Source organism: Phodopus roborovskii, unplaced genomic scaffold (assembly GCF_943737965.1).
Source record: "Phodopus roborovskii unplaced genomic scaffold, PHOROB, whole genome shotgun sequence".
NCBI lineage: Eukaryota > Metazoa > Chordata > Mammalia > Rodentia > Cricetidae > Phodopus > Phodopus roborovskii.
Genome location: NW_026126567.1, coordinates 20,092,265 through 20,118,400, shown reverse-complemented (window position 1 = coordinate 20,118,400; position 26,136 = coordinate 20,092,265). Strand labels below are relative to the sequence as shown.

The 26,136-nt window shown below is 39.5% G+C and overlaps 1 protein-coding gene across 1 annotated transcript; it reads right to left on the bottom strand.

Annotated features, from left to right (window-relative positions):
- Window positions 1-361: 361 nt before the first annotated feature.
- Window positions 362-26,133, bottom strand: Dcaf13 (DDB1 and CUL4 associated factor 13). Its single transcript, XM_051202509.1, has 11 exons — window positions 25,961-26,133; window positions 20,609-20,808; window positions 20,014-20,121; window positions 16,053-16,142; window positions 14,699-14,854; window positions 10,824-10,901; window positions 8,678-8,760; window positions 5,605-5,769; window positions 2,430-2,565; window positions 750-913; window positions 362-543 (listed from the first exon to the last, which is right to left on the bottom strand). The coding sequence occupies exons 1-11, from the start codon at window positions 26,103-26,105 to the stop codon at window positions 456-458; spliced, it is 1,413 nt and encodes a 470-aa protein (XP_051058466.1). The 5' UTR covers window positions 26,106-26,133; the 3' UTR covers window positions 362-455.
- Window positions 26,134-26,136: the final 3 nt, after the last annotated feature.

The window sequence follows — 26,136 nt, the reverse complement described above, 5'->3', positions numbered from 1 at the left end:
TAGAATCATGCTAAGTCTACATTAGTCCAGGCTCCAATTACAGGAAATTGCTCATGTCTGACTAGTCAGGCTCTGTAAAGTGTGGGACACGGAACTATCACTATGGAAACCAGGTTGCAGCAAGCAGGAGGTAGTGCCAGTGACTCAGCAGGTGGCACTTCCCTTCAAGGAAGGGCACCAAATGCTCTGACAAGACACCAGGCAAACACCACGGAGTTTCATTTGCTGTATCAAAAATGAGTCAATCGACAGCTGGTTTTGCTGCTGTGCAACCAGCTTTTAGATCAGTCAAAATGCTAGTAAGAAGAGCAAAGAAAATAAGGCAGCCATGAAAAGGACAGAAAAACACACAAGTGCAATGTTTACTGTTAAACCGCAGCCGGGACGCTTATTTACAGAGTTCCAATCAGAAGTAGCAAATAATTATATATCAAGCTTAGTAGGAAGACAAAACATTATTTCACAACTGCCACTACGTGCTTCTTCCTCTCTGACACAATTGGCACAGATCCAGGCTTGCTATGTTTACGACGATTCATTTCCCTAGAAAGAAACAAAATACATAAAATATGAGCAAGTATGTAAGAAATCATCTCAGCCAAAGGGGGAAAAGTTTAAATCATAAAGCATTTTCTTTCACTAGTGAAAGCAGGCGGACCTCAGTAAGTTCAAGGGCAGCCTGGGCTACAGAGAGGAGAGGGAAGACAGTTAAAAGGACAGAGGGAACAGTCAGATGCTCTAACACGTACTTTCGGCGGCGAGCCTCCCTCATAACGCGCTGCTCCTGAATCTGGCTGTAGATAGATTTCGGAAGATGCCGATGGCGAGCGATCCGCTTGACTTGTGGGTGATACTGAAACTTTTCCTTTAACTTCTGGTTATAATCGTTTGCTGCTTTTTCCCGTGATGTAAGCTAAAAACAAGGAGCATTTGGTATCTCGAACTCTGTAGTTTTCTTGACTATAAAAACCTAGGAAGCATCCTCTTCTCCTTCTCCACAAAAATTCAACTTTGACAACATACAGACAAAACCACCAGTGAGCTTGCACGCCTCTGCAAAGTTGTTAGTAGCACTCTGCAGACACCAACTGTTCTGGAGGCAGCACACCAACTGTGTAATAGATGCCAGAGAGTAAACACAAGTGCACTGCATGGGCAGGGCTGTGAACCCACAGGGGGAGCCTACTAGGCACAGAGCACCGAAAAGGCATCCATAGCAATTAATCAATTGAGGTTCTGGTAAAAAATCTAACTACGTGAAAACAAAAAAAGTGATCCCCAAGTAGGTTTTGTTTAACAATGCTAAGAACAAAAACAAACACACTAGACCGTTTAATAATGAATGAAGACATAGTGCAACACCTAATGATAACTGAACTTAAAATAGAATTACCTTTCATTACTTCTTACTGTGCCTGGATTCTACTACTGGGGCTAAGCAAAAAACACTTCAAACCTAACATTCCTTTTAGTTCTTGCTTCTCACATAAACATGATGCACGGTCCACACAGAAAGTGGCCATTTAGAAATATCAACAATAACAAAACCCACAAATCAACTGTTATCTGACAGCCCAGATGTAGCTGCATTTTCATGGCATCAACTCTGAATTAAGGTTTTCAGGTCTTGATATGTGATGGGTTTACAGGTCTCTGATATCAGGTCTCAGGGACCGTCAGCCTTTGATGTGCCACTCACTACCGCTGTAACAGAAGAGGGGTCTCCCAAACCCTGAATTGCTAGTCCCCACAGCACAGATCTCCCACCAATGAAAACAAAGAAGCAGGAAAACACAAGAGGATCAATCTGAATTGATAAAACCTGCTGACACCCGGACAGTGGTGCACCACTTTAATCCCAGCACTCAGGAGGCAAGGGCAGGTAGATCCCTGTGAGTTCAAGGCCAGCCTGGGCTACTGATCTAGTTCCAGGATAGCCAAGGCTACCCACACAAAAACTGTCTTGAACCTCCCCCACAAACCACCTAAAGAAACAAACAAACAAACCACCCAAAAAAACTAAAACCAGAAAACCACAAACTACAACTAAAACCTTGTGAACGGGCATCTGTGTGCGCACCGACAGCAGGTGCCCGGGAAGGCGCAAGTCCAGTGGTGCCTCCCCACTGCTCTCCACCGTGTTTCTCCAGACAAAGTCTGTCTCTGAACCTGGAACTTGCCAATTCACTAGCTGGCTAGCCAGTCTAGATGGTGGCCCCAAGGATCCTCCTGCCTCCTGTAGGAGTGTACTGGTCTGTTGCTATGTCTGTTTTGTTGTTGTTGTTGTTTAAAGAAAGAAATGTGTTCTAGGGATAAAACCCGGGCCTCCACATGAGCCAACTCCCCAGCCTTGCAGGAAAACAGAATCCATGAATCTTGCTTGGATTAGTTGCTAACTTTCCATCACAATGAAAGTAAACTGGCCTTACCACACCCAGTTTCTCTGATGCATTGGCTTTCCACAGACGGATGTTCATTTCATCAGACCCACACATTATATACTTGCTGTCAGAGGTCCATTTCACACAAATAACATGCTGCATTCGTTTTGTATGATAGACTTCCCTGTAGAAAAGGAATTAAGTTAACATCTTCAGGGTCACTGCCTACCAGTGATTCAGGTCGAGAGCCACTCTCTACTCAATTTAACATTTACTGAAAAATAAAATGAACCCAAGAGCCTCCAAAGAACACCCCCTAGCACTCTGAACCCAGCTCTGATTTTTGCTTGGGGACACTGTTTTAAATGCCTAATTGAAGTGAGAGTTTATTTACATGTGTGAAAAACAGAGGAGGGCTGCAAAAGTTGATAAGTTGAGGTAAGTATCACCTAATAAACAGCGATGTCAAGTTATACCTATTTGGAATGCTGTGAAACATGCTAAGTGAATTCACAGAAGATACTATATTGGGGAAGTGTTAAGAAGGGCATTTCAAAGCAAGTGAAAGGTCAAAGAAATTAAGATGAGATGTCTTAATTCCAAGTATGGAAAAAATGAGTCAAAAAGCAGACACCTTGATAGAAAGGAAACAGGTCAGACAAATTATTCACAGTAAAATAAAAACCACAGACGACCAAATCAGATATAACTCATATTTATAGACTGTATGTCTAAAGTGTACTCACACACTAGCCTTGTTCATTGCTTTGAAGGTCTGTACTAACCATTTAAATGTACTTGCATTTAAAACTGCAAGAAGTTTATGTTTGACGAGTGAAGCTTGGATGACTTTCTCCTCAATGCCCTGCTCTTTGCGTGTAGATCGCCTAGTAGCTCCACTTTCTTAAAGCCATCTGCCACACACACTTTTCACAAGGTGGCACGAGTCTACGCCTGGGATTGCAGTTAAGCCTTCCTTCCTATACTAAGATTCTCCTTCTCTTTCTCACCACCCACATGACTCCCTACTTCCTTTCACCGTCTTTCCACAAAACTATAGTTTTCTCAAGTAAGCCTAGGCCACTCAACCTAGAAAAGGCACACACACGTAAGCATACACACACTCACACACACACACATATGTATATAATTTTCTTTATATTTTAATGTGCATATAAGTCATATAGCTTGAAGCTTGAGTGACACTATCATAATCTTTCAATAGTTTTGTTTGTTTCCCTACGGTTTTGGAGGATAGCCCAGGTTAGCCTGTGTGGTTAGTGTGTTTTTGTCAGCTGGGACGAGGGAACCTCAACTGAGAATGTGTCTCAGGCAGATCTGTGGGGCATTTTCTTGACTAATGACTGCCGTGAGGACCCATCCCATTGTGGGTGGTACCATCCCTGGACAGGTGGTTCTTTAAAAAAAAAAAAAAAAAGCTGGCTGATCAACCATTGGAAGTTAAGCACTGCCCCATGACTTCTGCTTTAGAGCCTGCCTCCAGGTTCCTGCCTCTACTTCCTGTCCTGACTCCCCTTCATGACTGACTGACTAGGATGTATAAATCAAACAAACTCTTTCCTCCCCAAGTAGCTTTTGGTCATGGTGTTTCACCACAGCAACAGAAAGCAAACCAGACGAGCCTGGAACTTAACAACCCTCTGCTTCTGCCTCCTGAGCACCACCGCCAAGCCTTGCTGTCATGAATCTTATGAGATGTTTGTTTCAATGTCCTGTGGTTTACATGTACTTACAGGAACATGTCTCAGTATGACGAACAACAGTGAGAGTATGTGTGTGAGTGCTCTGTAAACCACAGCACACAGTCAGGCTCTCAGGGGGAGGGAATGGTCCAGGCAAGAACTCACTGGTTCAGCGCTTGCATGAGGGTCTAGGTTCAATACTCAGCAGCACAAAGCCAGTCAGTAAAGCAAACAATTAAGTACAAAATTTCCCTGAAGTTGCCAGTTTCCTATATATTACCTCAACATAAAAATACATGGATGTATAAATGCAACACTGAACTGCATATAATAAGTAATAAAGGTAAGCTGTAGGAAACAACTGAAATCTTAAAAACAGGAATCATACTAGTGTGCTCACAGACTGAGCTACACACACGGGATGGCTCAGCACTCACATCTCTTCCTCCCAGTTCAACAGTGGATACAGGTGAAATGACCAAATTAAGGCCATCTTGTCCCCACTGCAATTTATGTCTGCCTAGACTCTACATCTCACTCAGGCTTCCATCCCCTCAACAGCCACATCTGCCTTGGCAACACTTTGGGGACTGTCCATGACCCTAGACATAGTATACAAAGTATGTGGTTTTTGTGCAAACTTAAACATAAAACTAAAATAAATCAGAAATAATTGTCATGTACTGTACCACCTGGAATATACTGCTGAGCTTTGCAAGAGAGCAGGTGTCACCAGGTGACATAGCTCCCATCCCACTGGCACTCCCTGAGCACTGACGTCATCGGAATTTTGTTTTTTAAAATGTTGTACCCCTGAGCTTGGTCACCATTTTAGAGGCACAAGCCTGCTCTTGTTCTGCTCATTAATAAAATGTCTCAAAACTTTTCATTCTTGGTTTTCATAACTACATGTGTGGAGCAATGCATAGGCATGCACTAATTAACCTAAAAAGGGAAATGAGCTCAACAATCTAAACCACGTTTTCCTTCATCTTTACTTAGTTAAGTAAGCTGGACTTGAATGCATAAAAAAAAAAATATCAGGGAGTATTATTTATTGCTTTTAAAACTTCTTTCAGAAAAAAAGTCTGAGTTCTTAATCAACATACTATTTTTTTAGGTGTTTATTAATTATATGGAAATAATCACCTACTCAACAAAACAAACCACCGGATTTGCCCTGACATAATACAGTAAAAGTCTACACACCATGTCACAATACCTGGGTATAAGCTCTATCATACATACACAACCAACTGCCTTCTAAAAAAAAAATGATCACCAGGCCTAAATAAATATCATGCAAGAATAAGTGGTTTAGCATCTGAAAGAGACACACAGAAAAGAGCAGAGCTGCCAGGCGGTGGTGACACACCCAGCACTCGAAGGCAGAGACAGGTGAATCCCTGTGAGTTCAAGGACAGCCTGGTCTACAGAGGAAGTTCCAGGACAGGCACCAAAGCCACAGAGAAACCCTGTCTCAAAACAACGAAATAAGCAGCTTGCTGGCAGTCACATACCTGCTTCGGCTTTTGTCCACAGGAAAGATTCTAATAGATTTATCAAAACTAGCAGACACAAATTCTTTTCCAGTGGGAGAGTAGTCCACATCAAGTACCGCAGATACGTGATCCATGTGAACCATAACAGGAGTATCCAGTGCACGCATATCGAAAGTATACAAGCTGTAAAACATTGTTAAATATTTCACTCAAATTTCTATTGAAGAACATTAGTAAAAACAAGAGCATTAGGTAAATAATGACACACTTAATAGGCGCTCTGGTTCTGAATACAGTTAAAGAATGTAAGTCACATAGAAAGACACCAACAATTCTTACTACTTTGCAGCATCACACAAAACCAAAAACCAAACCAAACAAACAAACAAACGAAAAAACCCAAACCATTGAGATGGCTCAGTGGGTAAAGGTATACACCACCAAGACTAGTAGACCTGAGGACAATCCCCAGAACCCACATGGGGAGAGAACCAACTCCCACTAGCTGTCCTCTGACCCCAACACGCGCACTCTGGACGAGGGCCCTCAGTGATCCTGATTATGCTGGCAATTCCCAAACTAAGATAAATAACTCTTTGTTTATAAACCACTCAATCTATGGCAATTTGTTGGTTGTCTGGACTAAGATAATGATACGAAGCAATACATGCAGGCAAACACTTAAAAAAATTCATAATATTCTTATCAAAAGACAAACCACTCTGGTAGGATAGTTACACCTTCATGCCTATAACCTCAACCATCAAGAGGCTGAAGCAGGAGGCTCACATACTGAAGGGAGGCCAGCCTGAGCTAGGTAGCAAGTGCTAGGACACCGTGGGCCTACTGAGTCTCAACATTCTTTTAGCAAATTGCTTTTTATCAAATTGTTTCAACATTCTGTGAAGAAGAAAAATGCTCATTTGTTCAAATTCCAAGCAACCTGATCCTCATGGACAGGAAAGCCTAGCGCTCTGAGTTACAGCAATTCTTCAGGCAGCCCCTACTCCACACGCTTGTCCTCACAGACAGCAGAAATCACAGCACTGAGTTAGGTTAAACGGCCTGCCCACTTTCTGCATAACAGTCGGATGCCTTAGATCCGAATTTGAATTTTAATTAAAAATGACTGTAGTATTTAAAGAAAAACAAAGAAGGCAGAGAACAGAAATACCACAGCAGGCCCTTTTGGTCTGTGATAGGCTCTTGTGTAGCCCTTGAGTCATGTAGCCAAATTCTCCCCATAGCAGATAACCCTCAACTCCTCATTCTTCTTGCTTTGGCTTCCCCAATGCTAGAATTACAGGCATACACCATCATACCCACCAAGAAGAATTTAAAAATAACAATTATGGAAAACTAGCAGTCATTGCTTATAAGAGATATGCCTTATTTTAGGAACTGTATATAATCGTTGCCAAGGCAAGAAATGGGAAATTCTAAAAAGGCTCTGAAAGAAGAGCAAAACAGCTTAGCTGACATGTATTTTAGAAATATTAGTAGAGAGGTCACTATGCTGCAAAATTACTCTTGTCTTTTATGGTGTTTAATTGCAACAGTACCACTTCCTTTCAAAGCATCTATTACAGTAAGTAAAGGCTTCAATGTGGTTGGCACTGCTAATTATCAGCTGCACTTCTCAGTGCAAGAATGATAAGAGAGAACTTATGGCACTGTGCAAGCTAACACCACCACTTACACTCTCCTATCTATACACTGGACACAGTGAAAGCCATACTTTTTACTTGTGTGTATGTGTGTGTGCTTCCTGGTCTGTATGTGCACTACGTCTGTGCAGATGCCTTAGAAGACAGAAGAGGGCAGCAGACACCTGGAACCAGACTTACTGCGATGCTGGCAACAAAACATAGGTCCTTTGCAAGAGTAACAAGTACTCTAAACTGCTGAGCCATCTCCCCAGCCCCTAGTGGACATTTTTTAAATACAGAAAATCAAAGTTCGAATCCACCAAGAGGCTTGTACCTTCTCAAAAGTATATATTAAGAATGTACTTAAAGCCAGGCAGTGGTAGCACACACCTTTAATCCCAGCACTAGGGAGGCAGAGGCAGGGGATCTCTGAGTTCAAAGGCCAGCCTGATCTACAGTGAGTTCAAGGATAGCCAGGGATACAAAGAGAAACACACAAAACCAAAAAACCACAAACCTAAAAAAAAAAAAGAGAGAGAGAGAACAATAAAATGCATTAAAGATATAGTAAGACTAATACATAATTTCCACATGATTAACCTACCTGAGAACAAAACTAAAAAGATGAAATAAGGCAGTCAATGTACAATGTTTCAACAAGAATAAAAGATTACATAGGAATCATAAAATCTCACAGTTCAAAGTAAGTCTGCTACGTCAGTTTTACAGCACAAAAAATATAAGCAAATATTAAGCTAAAAATTTAAATTCTCACTCAGTTTGACCACATGAGCATCAACTACTGGAGAAGTCACAAACACCTGTAAAACAGACATTGCTTCCAACAAAACATGTATGTATGGGTCATGCATTACTTGCTCATGTTTGTTTGTTCTGAAACAATGTCTTCCTATATAACCCAAGCTGGCTTTAAATATACCATGTAACCCTGGATAGCCTCATATTCAATCCTTCTGCCTCAACCTCTGGAGTGGTAAGAACAGAGACAGGAGCCCCACCTGCTGGTCCAGTCATTATTTAAATGGCCTACATCAGAGGTCAACCAATTTCTTCTGTGTGGTCAAGTGAGCCATCAGGTATTTACTGTAACTATCAACACAGGCATTATATAGCATAAAGGCAGCCATGCCAGTATATAAACAAACAGCATGGACATACTCATGAACTAATGTATAAGCAGGATTTACCCAGAGATGTTAGTTTACTCTTTTTTATTTAAGCTATTCTAAAACTAGAGAAAATATTTTTTCTAAAGACCTCTTTTCCAATTTGAGAAATTATTTTCAGTACAACAAATGACAGCTTTCCAACTCCCTTATGCAAGACTTAACAGGTGAAACATACAGTATTAACAAGGCAAGGCGTGGAAAGGGAGCCATTTGTGATAGCAGTAAGTTTCTTCTATAAAGAGAGACACTTACTTATAGTCTTCATTGGCTGCAGTAAAATTGAAAGCTTCCATAGGGTTCCAACAGATTGTATTTGTTCTCATATCCAATATAACCTGAGAAAGGAAGCATGCATTATCCCATTACCACAGAATTAACATGTACAAAATGAGTACATTTTTTACTTCTTTCCTTTGGTTTTTCGAGACAGGGTTTCTCTGTGGCTTTAGAGGCTGTCCTGGAACTAGCTCTTGTAGACCAGGCTGGTCTCGAACTCACAGAGATCAGCCTGCCTCTGCCTCCTGAGTGCTGGGATTAAAGGCGTGGGCCACCAAGGCCTGGCTTCTATTTCTTTCTGATTCAAGCATATACTTTATACACACAGTACACAATTCAGGGCAGTAGGAAAAGAAATCAATGATTGTTTCCTCAGAGGAGAGTAGTTAAGTACAAACAAACAAACAAATGGGAAAAAAATCAAAAATTATGTTTCATACCTAGCCCCTGAACTTCAAATGACTTAATAGTTTAATTAGGAAATTAAGACATACATTTAAACAAAAATTAAGATGCAAATAAAAGCAACAAATGGTAGTGTAACAAGCTAGGCACAAAATTTAACAGTGAGCTTAGGGTTAAAATTCAGAAGAAATGTTTCAAAAGGGAAGCAAGATTTGAAAGGACCTGTGAGGACTAGTAACTTGTAGCGTTTCTCAACAAAATGATATTGGTACTTGGGGAGGAAGAAAGTAAAGAAACCCATGTATTTACTGAACAAAGCTTAGCTCTCAGGTACTTTCCCGCTAACTAACTGCCCCTGGGGGGGGGGGGGAGAACTACTATAAATAAAAAAGATAAAGAAATGTAGCCTAAGAGGCAGAGGCAGGCAGATCTCTGTGAGTTCAAAGCCAGCCTGCTCTACATAGTGAGTTCCAGGACAGCCAAAGCTACATAGTAAGACCCTGTCTTGAAAATAAGTACATAAATAGCAATTTTTAAGATAACAAACAAGATAAAGTAGCAGTGTCTACTACTATCTACATATGACAAAACCCAAGTAAGTACTGCTTTACCGCAATGCAAACTGGACTCAGATTTTGAGTGCATCAAATGACAGGCTACAATTATTTTCTCCTTTACAGCTAATGTAAGTCCACTAAAAATGAACTATGCATGTAGATGTATGCATTTGCCAAAGAGTACTATTTAGAACTTCATGTCAGCATTATGCTAAATGCTAAAAAGTATAATATCTTATTTTGCAAGGCTGCAAGGTACTAGTTAATATCATTAGTTTACAAAAGAAATACAGATAGCAAAGTTCATATGTCACATGAATGAGTAACTAAATTTGTACTTTCAATGAATACACTAATTTCATTCTTCCTACCTTTAATATCTCTGAAATCTCTGAATCTATCAACTCATTATGAAAATGTTTTGTTTTTATCCTTTTGACAGTCTTATAAAGCCTGAAACTCAGTTTGTTCCAGGGATGACCTTGAACTCCTGATCCTCCTGCCTTCGCCTAGCAAGTGCTAGGACTGCAGACCAGGACCACCACCATCTAGCGGACAAAAGAATTTTATATGTGAACTGTGCCAACAGACTCCGGTTACATGAATGACACCTAGCCCTTCTTGTGCCCTGACAATACTAAAAACGCTTTGGAATCCATTCCATGTACAAACAATATTTCTCTCTCTTGAAAGTCAGCTTTGATATCCAAGTCCTGAAATGACCACGGTGAATGAAAAGACTACTGAAAAACCTCATTCACAAGACAGAGAGAGTCAAACTAGCATCAGCATGTAACTAAAATAGTTGGTTATATGAAAGAGTTCTAAAACTGCTTTGAATAAAATAATGGATATGTCATATGATAATTAAGCCCCCCCAATTAGTACATATTAGTCAATGTAATGAAATATCTTTCATTTTAAAAGTTTCATTTTAGCAAGTACTGATTTAGATGCCTAAAATGTACTGGCATTACAGAAGTAACAGAGAAACAAGAGTGTAAAATCAATGGAGAGTGAATGTTACTGCCATCATTTTGGGGTTAAGAAACAGCTCTATGAAGGAAAACAAAACTGGGAAGCACTGGTTTCATTTTCCAGTGACTTGCTATACAGAATGCCATAACAATCTCATAAACAAAGATGAGACAGAAACGTACCTTTTTCAGAGGAGTTGCTTGCCGCATGTCATACAGTACTATGTTCCTATCAGAAGCACAGCTTCCCAAGAGAAATGTCTAAAAATAATTGTAACAATCATCAATTAAAAACCAGGCTTGGAAGCAAATGATGTCTATTCAAAGCACACATTATTTATCTTTAATATTTATGTTAAACCCTCAAGCTGAATCCCATTTTTATCAGATATAATCAATCACCCATAATCTCAGCTACGTCAAGTATTTTCATGGTTAAATCTCAATGCATGTACTTCAAAACTGGCAACAACAGAGTGTCCTATTTATAGCAGAACGTATTTTACTTACCTGCTCTCCAATATAAGACAAGATACTGCTTCTGACTACTACAAATAACACTTCAGGAAATATTTCCAGACATTTAAGTTCTTCTTTTAAATTTTTCCTTAACGTAAAATTTCAGGAGTGGTATTAGTGAGTCAAAAGTATAAATAACTTTATGACTTTTAACATCTAAGGCTTATTTTTTAAAAGTGATACCAATATTGCTGTAATGTGATAATGTACCTTTTATTACAACTGGATGAATCATGCAGTCATTTAAATGCTCTAGATGACAATATTTCCTAAACACTCAAATTTCCTTTTGTGAGTGCTGCATAAACATGCTCCATCTTTTGTCCAACTGTGTGTGTATCTCGTGTATGTATGTATATGTATATATCTTGCTCATGTTTACATACATGTCTGCCTGTTTATGCACATGTGAGCAAAGATGCATGGGGAGATAGATTGGTGCATGGCCTCCTTTATTGCTCTCTACCTTATTCTTTGTAACAGAATCACCCCCTAAATCTGAAGATCATTATTCGGCTCCACTACCTAGTCGGTAGGTTCTGGAGATCTGCCTATCTCTGTTCTCCATGGCACAGGGATTTGGGGCACACACTAGCATACATGGCTTTTACATGAATGCTGGAGATGCAAGCTTGGGTCCTCATGCTTGCTCAGTGGGCATTTTACTCACTGAGCCATCTCCTGAGCCATGTATGTTCTCCCTCCTCCCCTCCCTCCCCCCCGCCCCTTCCAAACAGAGCTGTCTAGTTCACTATGCTGTTCAGGATGGCATCAATCTTGTGACCCTCCATCTTGGCCTCCTGACTGCTTGGATTACAGGCATGTACTGCCTCACCTTGCTAAGTCAATTTTCAACACACAAAGCACTTACGACAACCCTTGGTGTTGAGTGCAAATAAGCTATCATCCAGTAGAGCCTGATTCCACTTATGTGTGTGGTGTATGCATGTCTGTGGGTGGACCTGACTGTAGTGGAAGCCAGAAGTCAATTATGTTCCTCTATCATTCTCCACATTATTTATTTAGTACATGCACGTGATCATCAGGAAACAACTTTACAGAAGTGGCTTCTCTCCTTCCACTATATGGGTTCTAGAAACTCAGGGTTCAGCCGGTAGCATCTGAGCACGTGTGCTTACCTACTGAGCCACCTCCCTCATCTCCTCAGCCCTATAAAAATCTCTGAAGATCCATTTGTTTTATGTGAATGACTGTTTTGCCTGCATGTATGTCGATAAACCACATGCATGCCTGGTGCCCGTGGATGAAGAAGAGAGTGTTGGATTCCTTGGAGCTGGAATTACAGATGCCTGTGAGACACCACGTAGGTACTGGACAACAAATCCAGGTCTTTGACAAAAACACCAAGCACTCTTAATCACTGAGTTATCTCTTCAGCCCCTCTAGCCCCTTACTTTCTGAGATACTCTTTCGCTGGCCCTGAAGCTCACTATTTTGCTAGAAGAGCTGACCTAGGAATCCTTGTGATCCCAGTCTTCCCTAACACAGGTTACAGGCATGACACCATGCTCAGCTTTTACATGGGTGCCAGGGATCCAAGTTCAGTTCTTGCTTCTACAGCAAGCTTGTTAGCCACTGAGCCATCTCTCAGCTCTTGACCCCACTCTCTGCAATACTGTTCTTCCTCATTCATGGTTCCAGGCACCACAACCCTTGGCTCCTGCTTAATGTTACTTCCTACTGAAAGCAGAGTAGAAAGAAAGGGACTTCCTACATAGCCGTACAGTCAGCAAGCTCCTACTGTGTGCACACAGTTTAATGGAATACCATAAACTACTGTTAAGAACATGGTATGATTTGGGTCTCATTCTTTTCAAAAGCCTGTCTCAATTGCTGCTTCTGAGACCTCTGTTAGTTGTCCCTTAACCTCCTAACCTTTAGTGGCTTTTCATTATGTTACTTTTGTTATCAATTTCTAAAACAAAGACTTTGATCTGAACATAGCAAAAAGTTCCACCTAGACTGAGTATAAAGTTTCACACTGCAAAATGTGGCAATCCTCAGTATTAACTTCTGGCTTTACCAGAATTTCAGGCTTCAATATTTTAACAGAAAATTAATTATTAATGAATAAAGGAAATAACTACTCTATTTGTTCACAGCAATCTGCCCTGCCCTTTCCATTAGCTTTAATACAGGGTAAGAGACATGAGTATCATTTGCTTTTATCACTAAGTCAATTCATAAGATTAAAAATAAAAAACAGTAGACAAATAGAGCTATTAAATAGGCAAGTTTGAAAACCATGGTCAATAGGTCATAACCAGTAATTACGATTTTACAATTGGCCATTAGCTTTTCTGAAATGCTCATCAAAACAGAAAAGCAAAATATTTGTCTGTCCCTTCAAAAAGTAGCAACTACTATCTTTGTATGTTTACTGTTGTGTTGAAGATGGGGAAGACAGAGGATGCACCAGGAACACACAGCTCAGACAGATATCAAGAACAGGGATCAGCCAACCTTTTCCATAAAAAGCTATAAGGAAAGCATTTTAGGTTTTATGGGCATGTGATTCCCACAGCAATTATTCAAATTTTTCACTGTGGTTAAAAAAAGCAGCTTGTGTTCTAGTAAGACCCTGTAACAGGCACTGGGATAGAATCACTGGCAACCCCTGCTCTAGACCCGTATGTAGCCTCAAGCAGAAGAGTGTGTACAGGCACAAGCTGGCGGCAGTGTGGCCTTGTGTGCTTGTCTCCCAAGTTCACACGGTACTGCAGCACACCGTGACTCAGTACATCAGCATCACATGAGGACTGTCACACTCTGCTACGCTGACTTCACCTTTCCTCCTTCTCTTACCCTTCAGGGTTTTCTCTTACAGAAACTAGCACAGTTGGTTCCTATTATACTGGAAGAGGAAGCATCTTGACTGAGTCTACTGGACAATGAGGCTCATTTACTGTTACGTATCCAGAAAAAGACAAGGAAAGGTTGGGAATCCAATGGCTACAGTAGCCTCCAGGCTAGCCGCTCTTCCCAAGTTCACACACAGATGGGTAGCATGCGACAGCAGACCTCCACACATCTGTACTTAGAGCAGGAAGAAACTAGAAATAAACTCAGATTTCAGAACAAAAAACACCTCTGGCTGTAATTACCATGCAGTCCAAGAGTGGTCATGCATACTACTGTGAGGCAAGGGCATCGCATGATTTACACATGTATGAACAGCATGTCCAGTGCTTATTCCCGCAATCTACAAGACAGTCAAGGAAAAGGAGCATCTTCCTCAAGTTCAATGGTACAATCTGATGGAACTCGAGCGTGGAAAGCTAACGAGAGACTTAGGCAAAAGGATCACAAGCTCAAGACCAGACTGCTAACCAATGCCTGTCTCAAAAACCAAAACCAAAAAGAGGCAAGTATTTATTTGGAGAGAAGTATTTATTTCAGAGAACCCAGATATAACCTGGAAAACTTATCAAATGCTAGAAAACCATTAAAATGTTTCACAAACAGAGCAAAAATTTCATGTTAAACAATGAGTAGAACATAGTTTAAAAACAACATACCTCAATAGGGTTAAATTTAACACTGCTTATACTGTCAAATCCCCAGTTCATTGAGCATATAGGGTTGGTTCTTTGTTCGTCCCAAATGTCTACTTGCTGTCCACATGTGGCAAAGGCGGGGTCTTTCCAGTGGTGATCAATGCCAGTGTACACTGTCTTTGAAAGCAGAGAGGGTGTTACACATGTTCACCTCATTGACACTTTTATCAGCAAATCTTAAGTGGATTTTTTTTTTTTTTTTTAAATCTACTATAAAGAAACTTCTTTCTTCTTCTCCCCCAACCCTTTATTACAAGCTAGCAACCGAGCTTCCTATGTTTGGAGCAGTTACAGGATTGGCACATCCAGAATGTAATAGGTAAATTTCACCCTGCAAAAGCCACCTTACCAATCATGGTATATCCCCTTTGGGTAATTCTAAAGAACAAAAAATCCTGGACAAAAAAGTACCAGATGGTGATGGTGGCGGTGCACACCTTTAATCCCAGCAATCAGGAAGCAGAGGCAAGATCTCTGTGAGTCTGAGGCCAGCCTGGTCTATAGAGGGAGTTCCAGGACAGTCAGGGCAACAGAGAGAGAGACCCCCCCCATCATAAAATACTAAAAAACAGTGTATAAAAATGAAGTCAATTGTTTTTTGAATTACTAATCTGTTATCACCTGGAAATTTTTTTCATCTTATACACATATCCTACCCATCTCCCTTTAAGAGTACTCTGAATTTGCTGAAACCCGAAGCAGCACCTAAATATACACTAATACCTAATAGTGCAATAAAGTAGCAGCTTTTAAAATGCATACATTTAAAGATTAAACCAAGCTTCAGAATTCTGTTTGCTTAATGTAAGAATGTCAGCATTACAAAACATGTATAAACCACTTAGTCTATAACTTAGAGAAAAATTTGTGAGAAGTGTAAGATTATACAAGAAGCACATACTACTCCATGTTTTCAAGTCCTAATGGTTTCCTTAGGAAATTCTGAGCTTTGCCTAAGATCTATGATGGTATGAACCACACAGAAACCAAGCCATTAGTCTCTTAACATTCATCTTACACAGATCTCCATGGTCTTCTGAGTACTATTCCACTGCATCCCCCACATGGCCTGTGAGGTCTAGTGTGACAGCACTAGCTAAAAGGAAATCAAACTCTACTACAATGAGCACCAAAGAGATGCTTGTATTCTTTAGCTTCAAAGGATTTTAATTATATAAAATGTCTCTTTTAAACATTGTTTTAGTAGGCCAACTATTAAACCTAAGCCCTCTTAGTTGGTACATTATTTTTCCTTTTGTAATTATAAAAAAGACAGAATTTGAATGGGCTAAGCACAAGTTAATGTATTTTGTACCTTTCCTAATATTGTATGCAGTGGCTCCTCCTCTTCCCCATAGCCGGGTCCATCCATTTTCCATTGCTTCACAGTTTTGTCATCACCAACCTAGACACAAATAGTTTAATACAAATTGTAAGTATCTCATTTCAAATAGTAACACATAGCATCCTTTCATTTTTTACATTTATTGATGCATTTACTTTCTACTCCTTTATCGTAACAAATACATAAAGTACATAAAATCAAAAACAAAACAGTATGAGTAAAGCAAAGGGCTAAGACTAGATCAAAGTTAGGGCAAAGAAGAATGGTATTTCAAATCAGGAAGAAAAATGTATTATAATAAATGGATACTGAAATGTATGGGTAATCATTTACAAAGTTTTGATCCTGGCATTGTGGCACCCACCTACAATTCCAGTATTCAGGAGATAAAGGCAAGAGGATGGTGAGCTCAAAGCCAATATAGGCTACATAGTGACTTGGAGGACAGCTCAATATCCTATCTCAAAAAAACAAGCATGGTGGGGGTGGATTTCCAGGACCCCTATCAGACAGCTCACAACTCCCTCTAACTCCAGAGGATCAGATGCCTCCTTCTGGCCTCACCTGCATGTGTGCTGTCCACCTACATATATTCAAGGCACACACACACACATAAAATAGTTTTGCTTCTGAATCTTTTTTGCCAGTATAATGGCATACACTTTTTAGTCCCAACTCTCAGAAGGCAGAGGCAGGTGGATCTATATGAGTTTAAGGACAGCCTGGTCTACATAGAGAGTTTCAGGCCAGCCAAGGCTGCATTCTAAGACAAGGTCTTGAAAAAACAAACAAAAAAAAAAAAAAAGGAAAAGAAAAAAAAGAAAACAAAAAGGCAGGGGCTGGGGAGCTAGCTCAGAGGTTAAAGCATTTAACCCGCAAACAACAAGACCAGTCCTTAGAACCCACGTAAATGCTGTGTGGGCATGGCAGCTCGCTAGGAATTTCAGCCTTAGAATTCAGACTCGGGGGATCCAGAGAGTAAGATTGCTAGTAAGACTAGTCCTTTAATCAGTGTTATTAAGGAAGGATCTTAGTATCTGATATTGATACTGAGGACTCTACACATATACTAACATACACACATACACACAAACACACACACATTCACAGAGAGAGAGAGAGAAAGAGAGATAAGCAAGTATGAGCCAATACAATAAATTCCAGATTGTGTCAAATGCCAAGAAAAAGATGAAAATGCTTGCTAGAAGGTTTTTATAATCTTAAGATAGACAAAGCCCTTCTCTGCATGTCACACAACTCTAGAAACTATTACTTTAGAAGCTTTCAAACTGAATATAGTCCTGTGGAGACAGTCTCAACATCCCACAAGATCATTTCTTTTCACTGTGCTAAAGTTACAGAGATTCTGAAAACATGATACTGATCACCTCTGCTCAAAAACCGTGGTGAGTTAGACGTGGATACCTGGCAGACATGTTTGAGACAGATGAAGTAAGAACTCAAACTACAATGTGTACTCTAATGTGGCTCATGGTTAACAATGTCAAAGAACCATGCATGTAGCACTACACGACACTTAGTAGCCTTTGGAGCACTTACACACTTGGGAAGGAGACTCAACCTCATAGCCATTCCCTGAAGATAATGTCACACAACAGTTTAAATATTTTATATTGGCAGCAGTTTCAGAGCATGAGTCTTCTACTTCTGCCATCATGCTGAATGTTCAAAAGATCTGAGATTTTCCAGTATTCTGGATTTCAGATTTTTATTAGAGATGTTCAAAATGTACCATACTCCTGGCTTTAACTTAAAATGTAAATTCTATTAATGTTTTATGTGCATTTACTCTTTCTGCCTATCTAAAAGTTTACCTTTTCAGAACATCATCATCTCAGTCTCTTCCTCTCTAAAGCCACTGGAACTACTAATCTAGGAGTAACATGTTTGATCTTTTATAGTCTATATAAAAATGAGCTTCTGGCTGGGCGGTGGTGAGGCACACATTTAATCCCAGCACTCAGGAGGCAGGGGCAGGGGGATCTCTGTGAGTTTGAGGCCAGCCTGGTCTACAAAGTGAGTTCCAGAACAGTTACAGACAGAAACCTATCTCAAAAACAAAACCAACCAACCAACCAACCAAAAGAGAGTCTGTAGTGTTCTTTCTGTGGCAGGCTTAGAGCATCCAGCATAACATCCATCTATATGCCTGCAGAAGACAGGACCTCTCCCCTTTTCCTTATGGTTGAGTAGTATTCACTACATCCATACACCAAATCTTCTTTATTTATTTGTTGATGGACACTTAAGTAAATAATACAGAGAAGACTTTATTCATTTTGAATGTTTAAAAAAAAAAAAAAAAAAAAAAAAAAAAAAAAGCAAACCACACCAAAAAAACCATACAGTAGAGTTGAGAATGAAGATTGGTGATAGAGCCTTGTCTAGCACACACAATGATCCCTTTAGTGCCTGGCTCCACAAAAAAGGAAAAACATATTGTAAGTATCCTGGCTGGGATATTATTACTTTATCAGTTCAGATACCCAGAGGAAAGCCTCGTGGAAGAACAGAAGTCTTAGCTGCCAGTAGCTCCAGCTTGCCACCCAATTCCTTCTACCATATATGCTATCACTGTGTCATACAGTTCTATCTGCTCAATGGCTACTATGTTTTCCTATTTAAACAGAGGCATTCTATAGTGCCACTTCTCTGACACCTGTAGATGCTTACATTTTCCTCATACTGACGCTATACTATAATCTCAATCATTAGTTCTATATTGATGCCAATGTTAGTTCTGACTTTTCTTCTAAGTCCCAGAACTTCATCTATAGAAGACAATCACTTCAAATAACCTGCACTGAGTCTAGTTCCTCACACTAGAACTTTACTCCTCCTCTAAGCCTGCGGTAGCTGCTGACTTGTCCTTTTCCACAGCAGGAATGACTGTCTTCCCATGTACCTCTCAGTCATTGAACCGGCTCACCAAGACTCCAAAATATAACTGGTTTTAGTCACCAGGTAGGTCCCCTATCATTTTATGCTAACAATGAGGACTGCTTACAAGGTGATCATTCATTGCTTTCAAAGCAATCATCTCACAGCACAGCAGGGAATGTGTTGTTCACTTGTTATAAAACCATCAATGAACCCCAACTAGTATTTATACACCAATATCCATAGCAGCATTACTCATAATAGCAAAAAGGTGGAAACAAACTAAAAGTTCATTGGTAAATGAATGGGTAAAAAACAATGGTATATATTCATCACTGTTGATCTTATGCAACCTCAGAAAAGACATCATAGATATGCTACACCACAGATAATCTTGAGTTCATCATGTTAAGTGAGTAAAGGTATGGCAATTACATATACAAACATTGTATGAGTCTACTTATGTGGAGTAACAGTAGTCAATTCAGAGAAACAGGAAGTAGAACGTTTGTTACTAGGGCTGAGGGGAGAGTATAGGAGCTATGGCATGACAAGTTCTTAAAGCGGATAATGATGATGGTAGCACAATAACATGAACATGCTGAATGTCACTAAATTGTATATTCAAAATGGTTGAAATAGCAAATATTCTATGTATTTATTCTTCCCCCATACACATAGTTTTCAATGATTCCTTACTGACAAAATACAAATTATTCATCTTAGCACTAAAAATTTTCCATAGTTAAGTCACATAATCATTTGTGCCTTAATTCCCATTAACCCCACTTCTCGGTGTTCAGGATAATAGTTAAGTAATTGTTTATAAAAAGGCAAAAAGTAGTAAAAAGGGGAAGGCTGGATTACATAAAGAAAAGTAGAACTTTTCAAGGTTTAATGAAGTCTTTTGTACTAATGAGCTCCAAAGGTCCTTGGAACAAATAAATGAACTTGAAAATAATTTAATTTGCAATTAGATATTTCCTGTGCCTGCTGGAAAGACTTGCTGAGCCAACAGTAGTATACTCACAGTAAAAAAGGAAGTCCCACAAAAGCGGGTGCATATCCCTCGTACAAAACCTTCATGAGCTTGTATCGTTCGGACACATTTTCGTTTAGTGAGGTTCCAAATTTTAACCTACGTAAAACATCAAAAATTTTAGTGAACTCTAAATGTAAAATATTTTAGAAACCCACATTGGAAAGGCTATGAATCACTCTATTAGGAACTAAAAAAATCCTTTGGATTAAAATAACATACTGCATATGGATAAATGTATCAACAGCACAGAATTCAAACTGTCAAATACTCTGTTGATTAGCAAATGTTTCAGAGTCTTTTTTCCCTTACCAAGTGTTCAGTCATCAGTAACAACCTCTGTGAAAAATTCAAAAACCTTAATTATAAACATGCTAAGTTTATAAAATATCAAACTGAACCTTGCAACACCCATTTTAAGATTAGATAAAAAAAAAAAAAAAAAAAAAAAAAACCAAACTACTAAATGTTATTTCAGAGTTTAGGCTTAAGAATAAAGCTGAAGTCAAACAGACGGTAGCCAGAAGGAAAAGAGATTTGTAATGGACTGTGTTAGTTTAGGTCAGCAGGTTTACAGTGGACTTGCCTCTCCATCACATGCTCCAGAAAGAACAGTAGTCAAGCTCTTTGGGTGCTTTGCCAGGCAATTAACTCCATCACGGTGACCATCCAGGGAAGCAAGGAATGGTTTTGCAAACACTCGTTCCAATTTAGTAGCATTTAAAGCTCTTACATATTCTCGTGGGACTTCAAAAGGATGTAAGGTAGGATCATAATTTCTTGGAACTGGAATAAGAATAATCTCTCTTAATATAATAATTCACATTTACTATTTCCTATGAAAAGCCCCAGCTAATCATGCAATCTGTTACTCCAAAAGCCTTTAATTAGGGATACTGCTTTCTGACTAGCACTATGAAAGATACAAAAGTACACCTGTCATCCAACAAACCTTTTCAAAATTATGAAAAAAAACCATGGCACATACACACACACACACACACACACACACGAGAGAGAGAGAGAAAGAGAGAGAGAGAGAGAGAGAGAGAGGAGAGAGAACGCTTTCCTTCTATATGCCCTACCATATTCAACTGGGTTGTAACCATTTACAAACAAATGAACACACTGTTTATTAGTACTCCTACTATCTGGAACAAAGTCAAGTACTATGAATTTTTGTTCAACTAAAATCTATGCTACTTGTGCTAGCTGTTCCATGGTACTGAACACTGCACAGACAGACAGACACACAACACTTTTTTTTAACTATTCAACACAGCTACTATATTTATTGATCACTTTCTACATTTGTTTACTTACTTGAAAAGTACTGAAATAAGAGTTAACTGAGTTCCAGACAGTATTCCAAACACCTCATCTAAATCAAATACTCTCCATAGTATAACCCTACAGGTTATATTCTACTACTATCATCCACTCTATAGTTGGTTAAACTGAGGCACAAAGACACCGAGTAACCTACCTATCTATAAGCCATGTTCTTAACCAGTCTGCCAAACATACTGTCTCATTTTAAGTCCGTGTCTAATCAAATTCAACACGTAACAGTAAATACATTTTTCCCTTTGACTTCCCCCTGCTATCTTTACTTTCTGATTAACAGTATATCATAGCCAACATGTAATAAAGCTCAAACCTTGGTCACTCTTGAATTCCATCTTCCAGTCTCCAATCCCAAAACCCATCCTCTCTGAAACAGTCATTCTTCCCTTTCCCATACACCTAGCCCTTATTACCTTACTTCCAGACTACTGCACTGCCATCCCTACTTGATCTGGCAGCAGCACTGTTACCAGATTAATCAAGCACATGCCATTCCCATAACTAAAGAAAATTTTAAGGCTCCCTGCAGTAGTCGCCAAACCTTTAGATTGTGGGTCTCATTGTAACACGATTTTTGGACAGGTATATTTAGTACATTTATATATTAAACATGCTGCTTTGTATTCATTAAAATTTTGCTTCCAATTAAGCCTCTTGAGAGAAAAACTCAAGGCCTCCAGTTGGGTTTCAACATGTGGTTTTAATGGCACTGATTTCCACACAGTACCATGTCAATGGTGCAAACACAATCACACAGCACTGACCTCTATACAATGCCATGTTAATGAGCTGCTGAACGAGTGCTTGCTGGCACATTCTTCTGTGGTGATACATGTGACTGCAGTCCCTGTGAACCTCTCACTGGCATAGTGACAAAATGAGGAACGTGCTTCAAAAGAAAAAAAAAAAAAAGCAGATCCAAAAAGAAGATGTCTAGAGCTGGCACTATTCATTTAGGTATATTTACTTTTTGGTCATATCCACCAGATTTTTGAAAGTTACTTCTGAAGTATGTTTTGAAATTTTCTATCTATTCTGATTCTTACAGCTAACTGATATTTAATAGTTAAAAGAACGTAGATTGTGCTGTTTCCAAGTGATTTCATGTAGACAAAATCTGTCATTATAACAACATATTCAGTATAAGAGTTTTTAAATAGTTTAAACAGTTCCAAACATGTATTTTCAAAAGAATCTCTCACAGCACAACTTTTTTAAAAAGCAATTTCCTTATTTATCATTAAAATGGATTTGGAAAAGTTGAACATGGTGCTGCATATCTTTAATCCCAGCGCTGCAGAGGCAGAGGCAGGAGGATCTCTAAGAGTTCGAGGCCAATATGGTCTATATGGAAAATTCCAGGCTAGCCAGGGTTACAGTAAGACCCTGTTTCAAAAATCAGATAAACAGGGGAAAGGGAGTTGGAACAGATTATATGCTTTATTTTCTTTCAAAAGTTAATTAATATCCATAACTAGAGAAAAGTTTAACAATTTCCAAAATACTTAATTCACAGTTAGGTTCTTCCAAGAACTCTCCCATAAAGTCAAGCTACTTCTTCAAGAACAAACACTTTTATAGTCTTCCCCTTCACCCTACAAACTATCCCACACTAACACAGACGGTAATATAATACCCCACAATAATAGACTGTAATATACTATCCCACAACACTACAGGGTGTAATATACTACCCCACACAGTCTCTGCCCCGCACTAATATAGACTGTAATATACCACACCACACTAACACAGACTGTAATATAACTACCCTACACTAATACAGACTATAATATACTATCCCACAATAATATACACTGTAATATACTACAATATTCAAAAGGTGGAAGTAAGTCCTCCCTGTCAAATCTACTCTTCTCAGGATACTTAGCATTTGGCTGAAATGGGGTTCTAAGTTCACTAACTATTACATAAATAAAAATTAGAGGATCTCGTTTGTTTATAAACAGGGTCTCACTATGTAGCCCTGGCTGGCCTGGAACTCAAAAATCTGCCTGCCTCTGCCTCTGTTTGTTTGTTTGTTGAGACAGGGTTTCTCTGTGTAGGTCCAGCTCTCTTGGAACTCACTCTGTAGACCTGGCTGGCCTTGAACTCAGTCTCAATGCTGAGATTAAAGGCTTGAACCACCAAACCTGGTTCAGTTTAAGACAGGAAATACACACTGATATTCTGTTTTCCCCAAATTGTAACGATACTCTAAACACCTACTTTTAAAAGTACAGAATTAAGTTCCAACACCCTGCTGGCCTTCTAAAACTTGACCTCACCGTCTCACCAACTTCAAATCCTTCCAGAAGTTCAGCTCTACCAGGTTTTACTCACTGTAATTTAAAACTACCTTGCGCTTCCCTTATGATAATCCCTTCTATGAAGACTTAACTTTCACTTAATCTAGCAAAACCTCACACACCCCTTTAAAATATTCACTTTAAGTCTTCTAATCACAATCACTGCCTCCACCTCCAACTTCATTCATCCAGCCAAGGACAGACAACTAACACTAATGTAGCATGTGACATGCAACATACATCATAAGCACTGAGGACACCCGCTTAAAACTCCCATAAAAACCACACACATATAAGGTGTTCCTACACATGAACCAGGAACATCAGAATTATGGATAGTTTAAAAATAAAGGCTCACCAGTACTTATCCCAGTATTTAAATACTGCATAAAACTTACAAGGAAATAGCACTAAGAAACCATAACATTATTGATTTTTATTAAGGACATTTTGAGATAATAATTATAGCTCCAAAAATAACGAATGTATTTGTTTTATATTTATAGTGCTCCAAAAACTTCTATTTTCACATTTTGCTATTAACATTTCCATTATAAAGTAAAAATAGGGAGTTATTGTTAAAGGGGGGGTGCTAATAACAAAAATAGCTATATCTCCTAGAATAAGATTCTGTGCCCAGGCTGACATCCACTCATTCATTCATTCATTCATTCATTCATTTACAAAGCAGTTATTTATGTGATTCACTGTCTACACACAGTGTATTTAGTAACATGACTTTCCCCCTCTTTGCAAGCTAATAGGAAAGCCCGCTAATCAAAATATATACAATCATGAGACCGTGATAAGCACTGACAAATCTAAAACTATGTACTGGAAACACAGAATAGGGCACTGAAGTGCAGGAGGGCATGTTCAGGGTGTAAGTGTGTAAAGATTATGGTTAATAAAAAGCTTCCCATAGGTACAGCTCAAAGAGAAAGGCTAAAATGCACCCATACTGAAAGGGAAACATAACATACTTACCAGCAACACACTGACTGGTTAAAGTGATGAAGTAAGAACCAGTGAGGTTTGAAGAGTCAAGATAATATCAAATCCAAGTGACACATCTAATTTGCATTTAAGAAATACCTTGTTAACTTGGGAGCAGAGACCATATACCACATCTTAGCAAAGCTCACACACACATACAGACTATATACCACATCTTAGCAAAGCTCACTCACACACACAGACTATATACCACACTTTAGCAAAGCTCACACACATACAGATCATATTACATTTTAGCAAAGCTCAAACACACACAGATCATACATCATATTTTAGCAAAGCTGACATGCACAGACCATATACTATACTTTAGCCATGCACAAACACACATTGATATCCTCCAGTAACTAAGAGTTTTACAGCTCCCTCTTCTACCACTTACTGTCATTCACTCTAATAAAGAATAACCAAATGCTTTAGTTACGTCTATTATTCTCTTAAGTTAAAAAACGATCTGTTCACACAAGATTGGTCTCCTGTCATTTACGTTATCAAGAACTGATTCATTATGTATTTGAACATTTCATTCATGCATAAAATGTGATTTGCTCAAATCTATGCCCTATTCTCTCCTCTAAATTTCTTCCCATGCCACTTTTCCCTCCGGACTTCATATGCTTGGTTTGTGTAAAGCCACTTTGTACTGTCTGTATATGTATGTCCAAAAGATTTTAGTACTTTTGAAGCTTTCAAAAAGAAAGAAAGAAAGAAAGAAAAAGAAAGGGTCGGCATGCTAACAGGGCACAGATCGAGAAAGATAAATAAAACTCACCAACTTCATTCTAACCACTCTCTCCTCAAACTCTTAAGAGCAGTTTGTGCGCCAAGTGACCACTTTAAACCTCTCACCGTTTTTCCTCCCCCCCCCAGAAGACGCTATGAAAGCAGTCGAGTGCCCAAAGCGGCAGCCCAGTTTTAAAAGATCTTGAACCCTTAACTCATGAGTTTGGCTAAAAACTCCACTTTTCCACCGCTCCAAACCTGAACACGGAGAACGACCGACTCGAGTTGAAGCACTCCTCCCAGACCTAACTACGTCCCACGAGAGGAAACTCCTTTAAAAGGACTTCAAGAGACGTCGTCCGCAACTCAGTTCCCCAACAGCCCTGGGTGGACCGAGCCGCCTCGGCTAAAAATGAAAAAAAAAGGAAAAAAAAAAAAAAAAACAAGACCGGAGCGCTGATCTCCCGCCCCCTTACTGCTCCAAGCCGCCCAGACGCACAAGTCCGGGAAGGCGCTCCCTCCTCGGTCTCGGCTCGTCTCACCTCTTTGTATGTCCAGCTTGGTTTCGCGGACATAGTTGTCCGGGTTCCGGCTGAGCATCTTCACCTTCATCTTGGCGGCTCCGAGTCCCGGACTCCACGAGCCTCTTGCCGGGTGCGCCTTAAGCCGGCCTCCTCGCAGACACATGACTTCCGCCTTCCGCGGGCTTCTTCCTGTC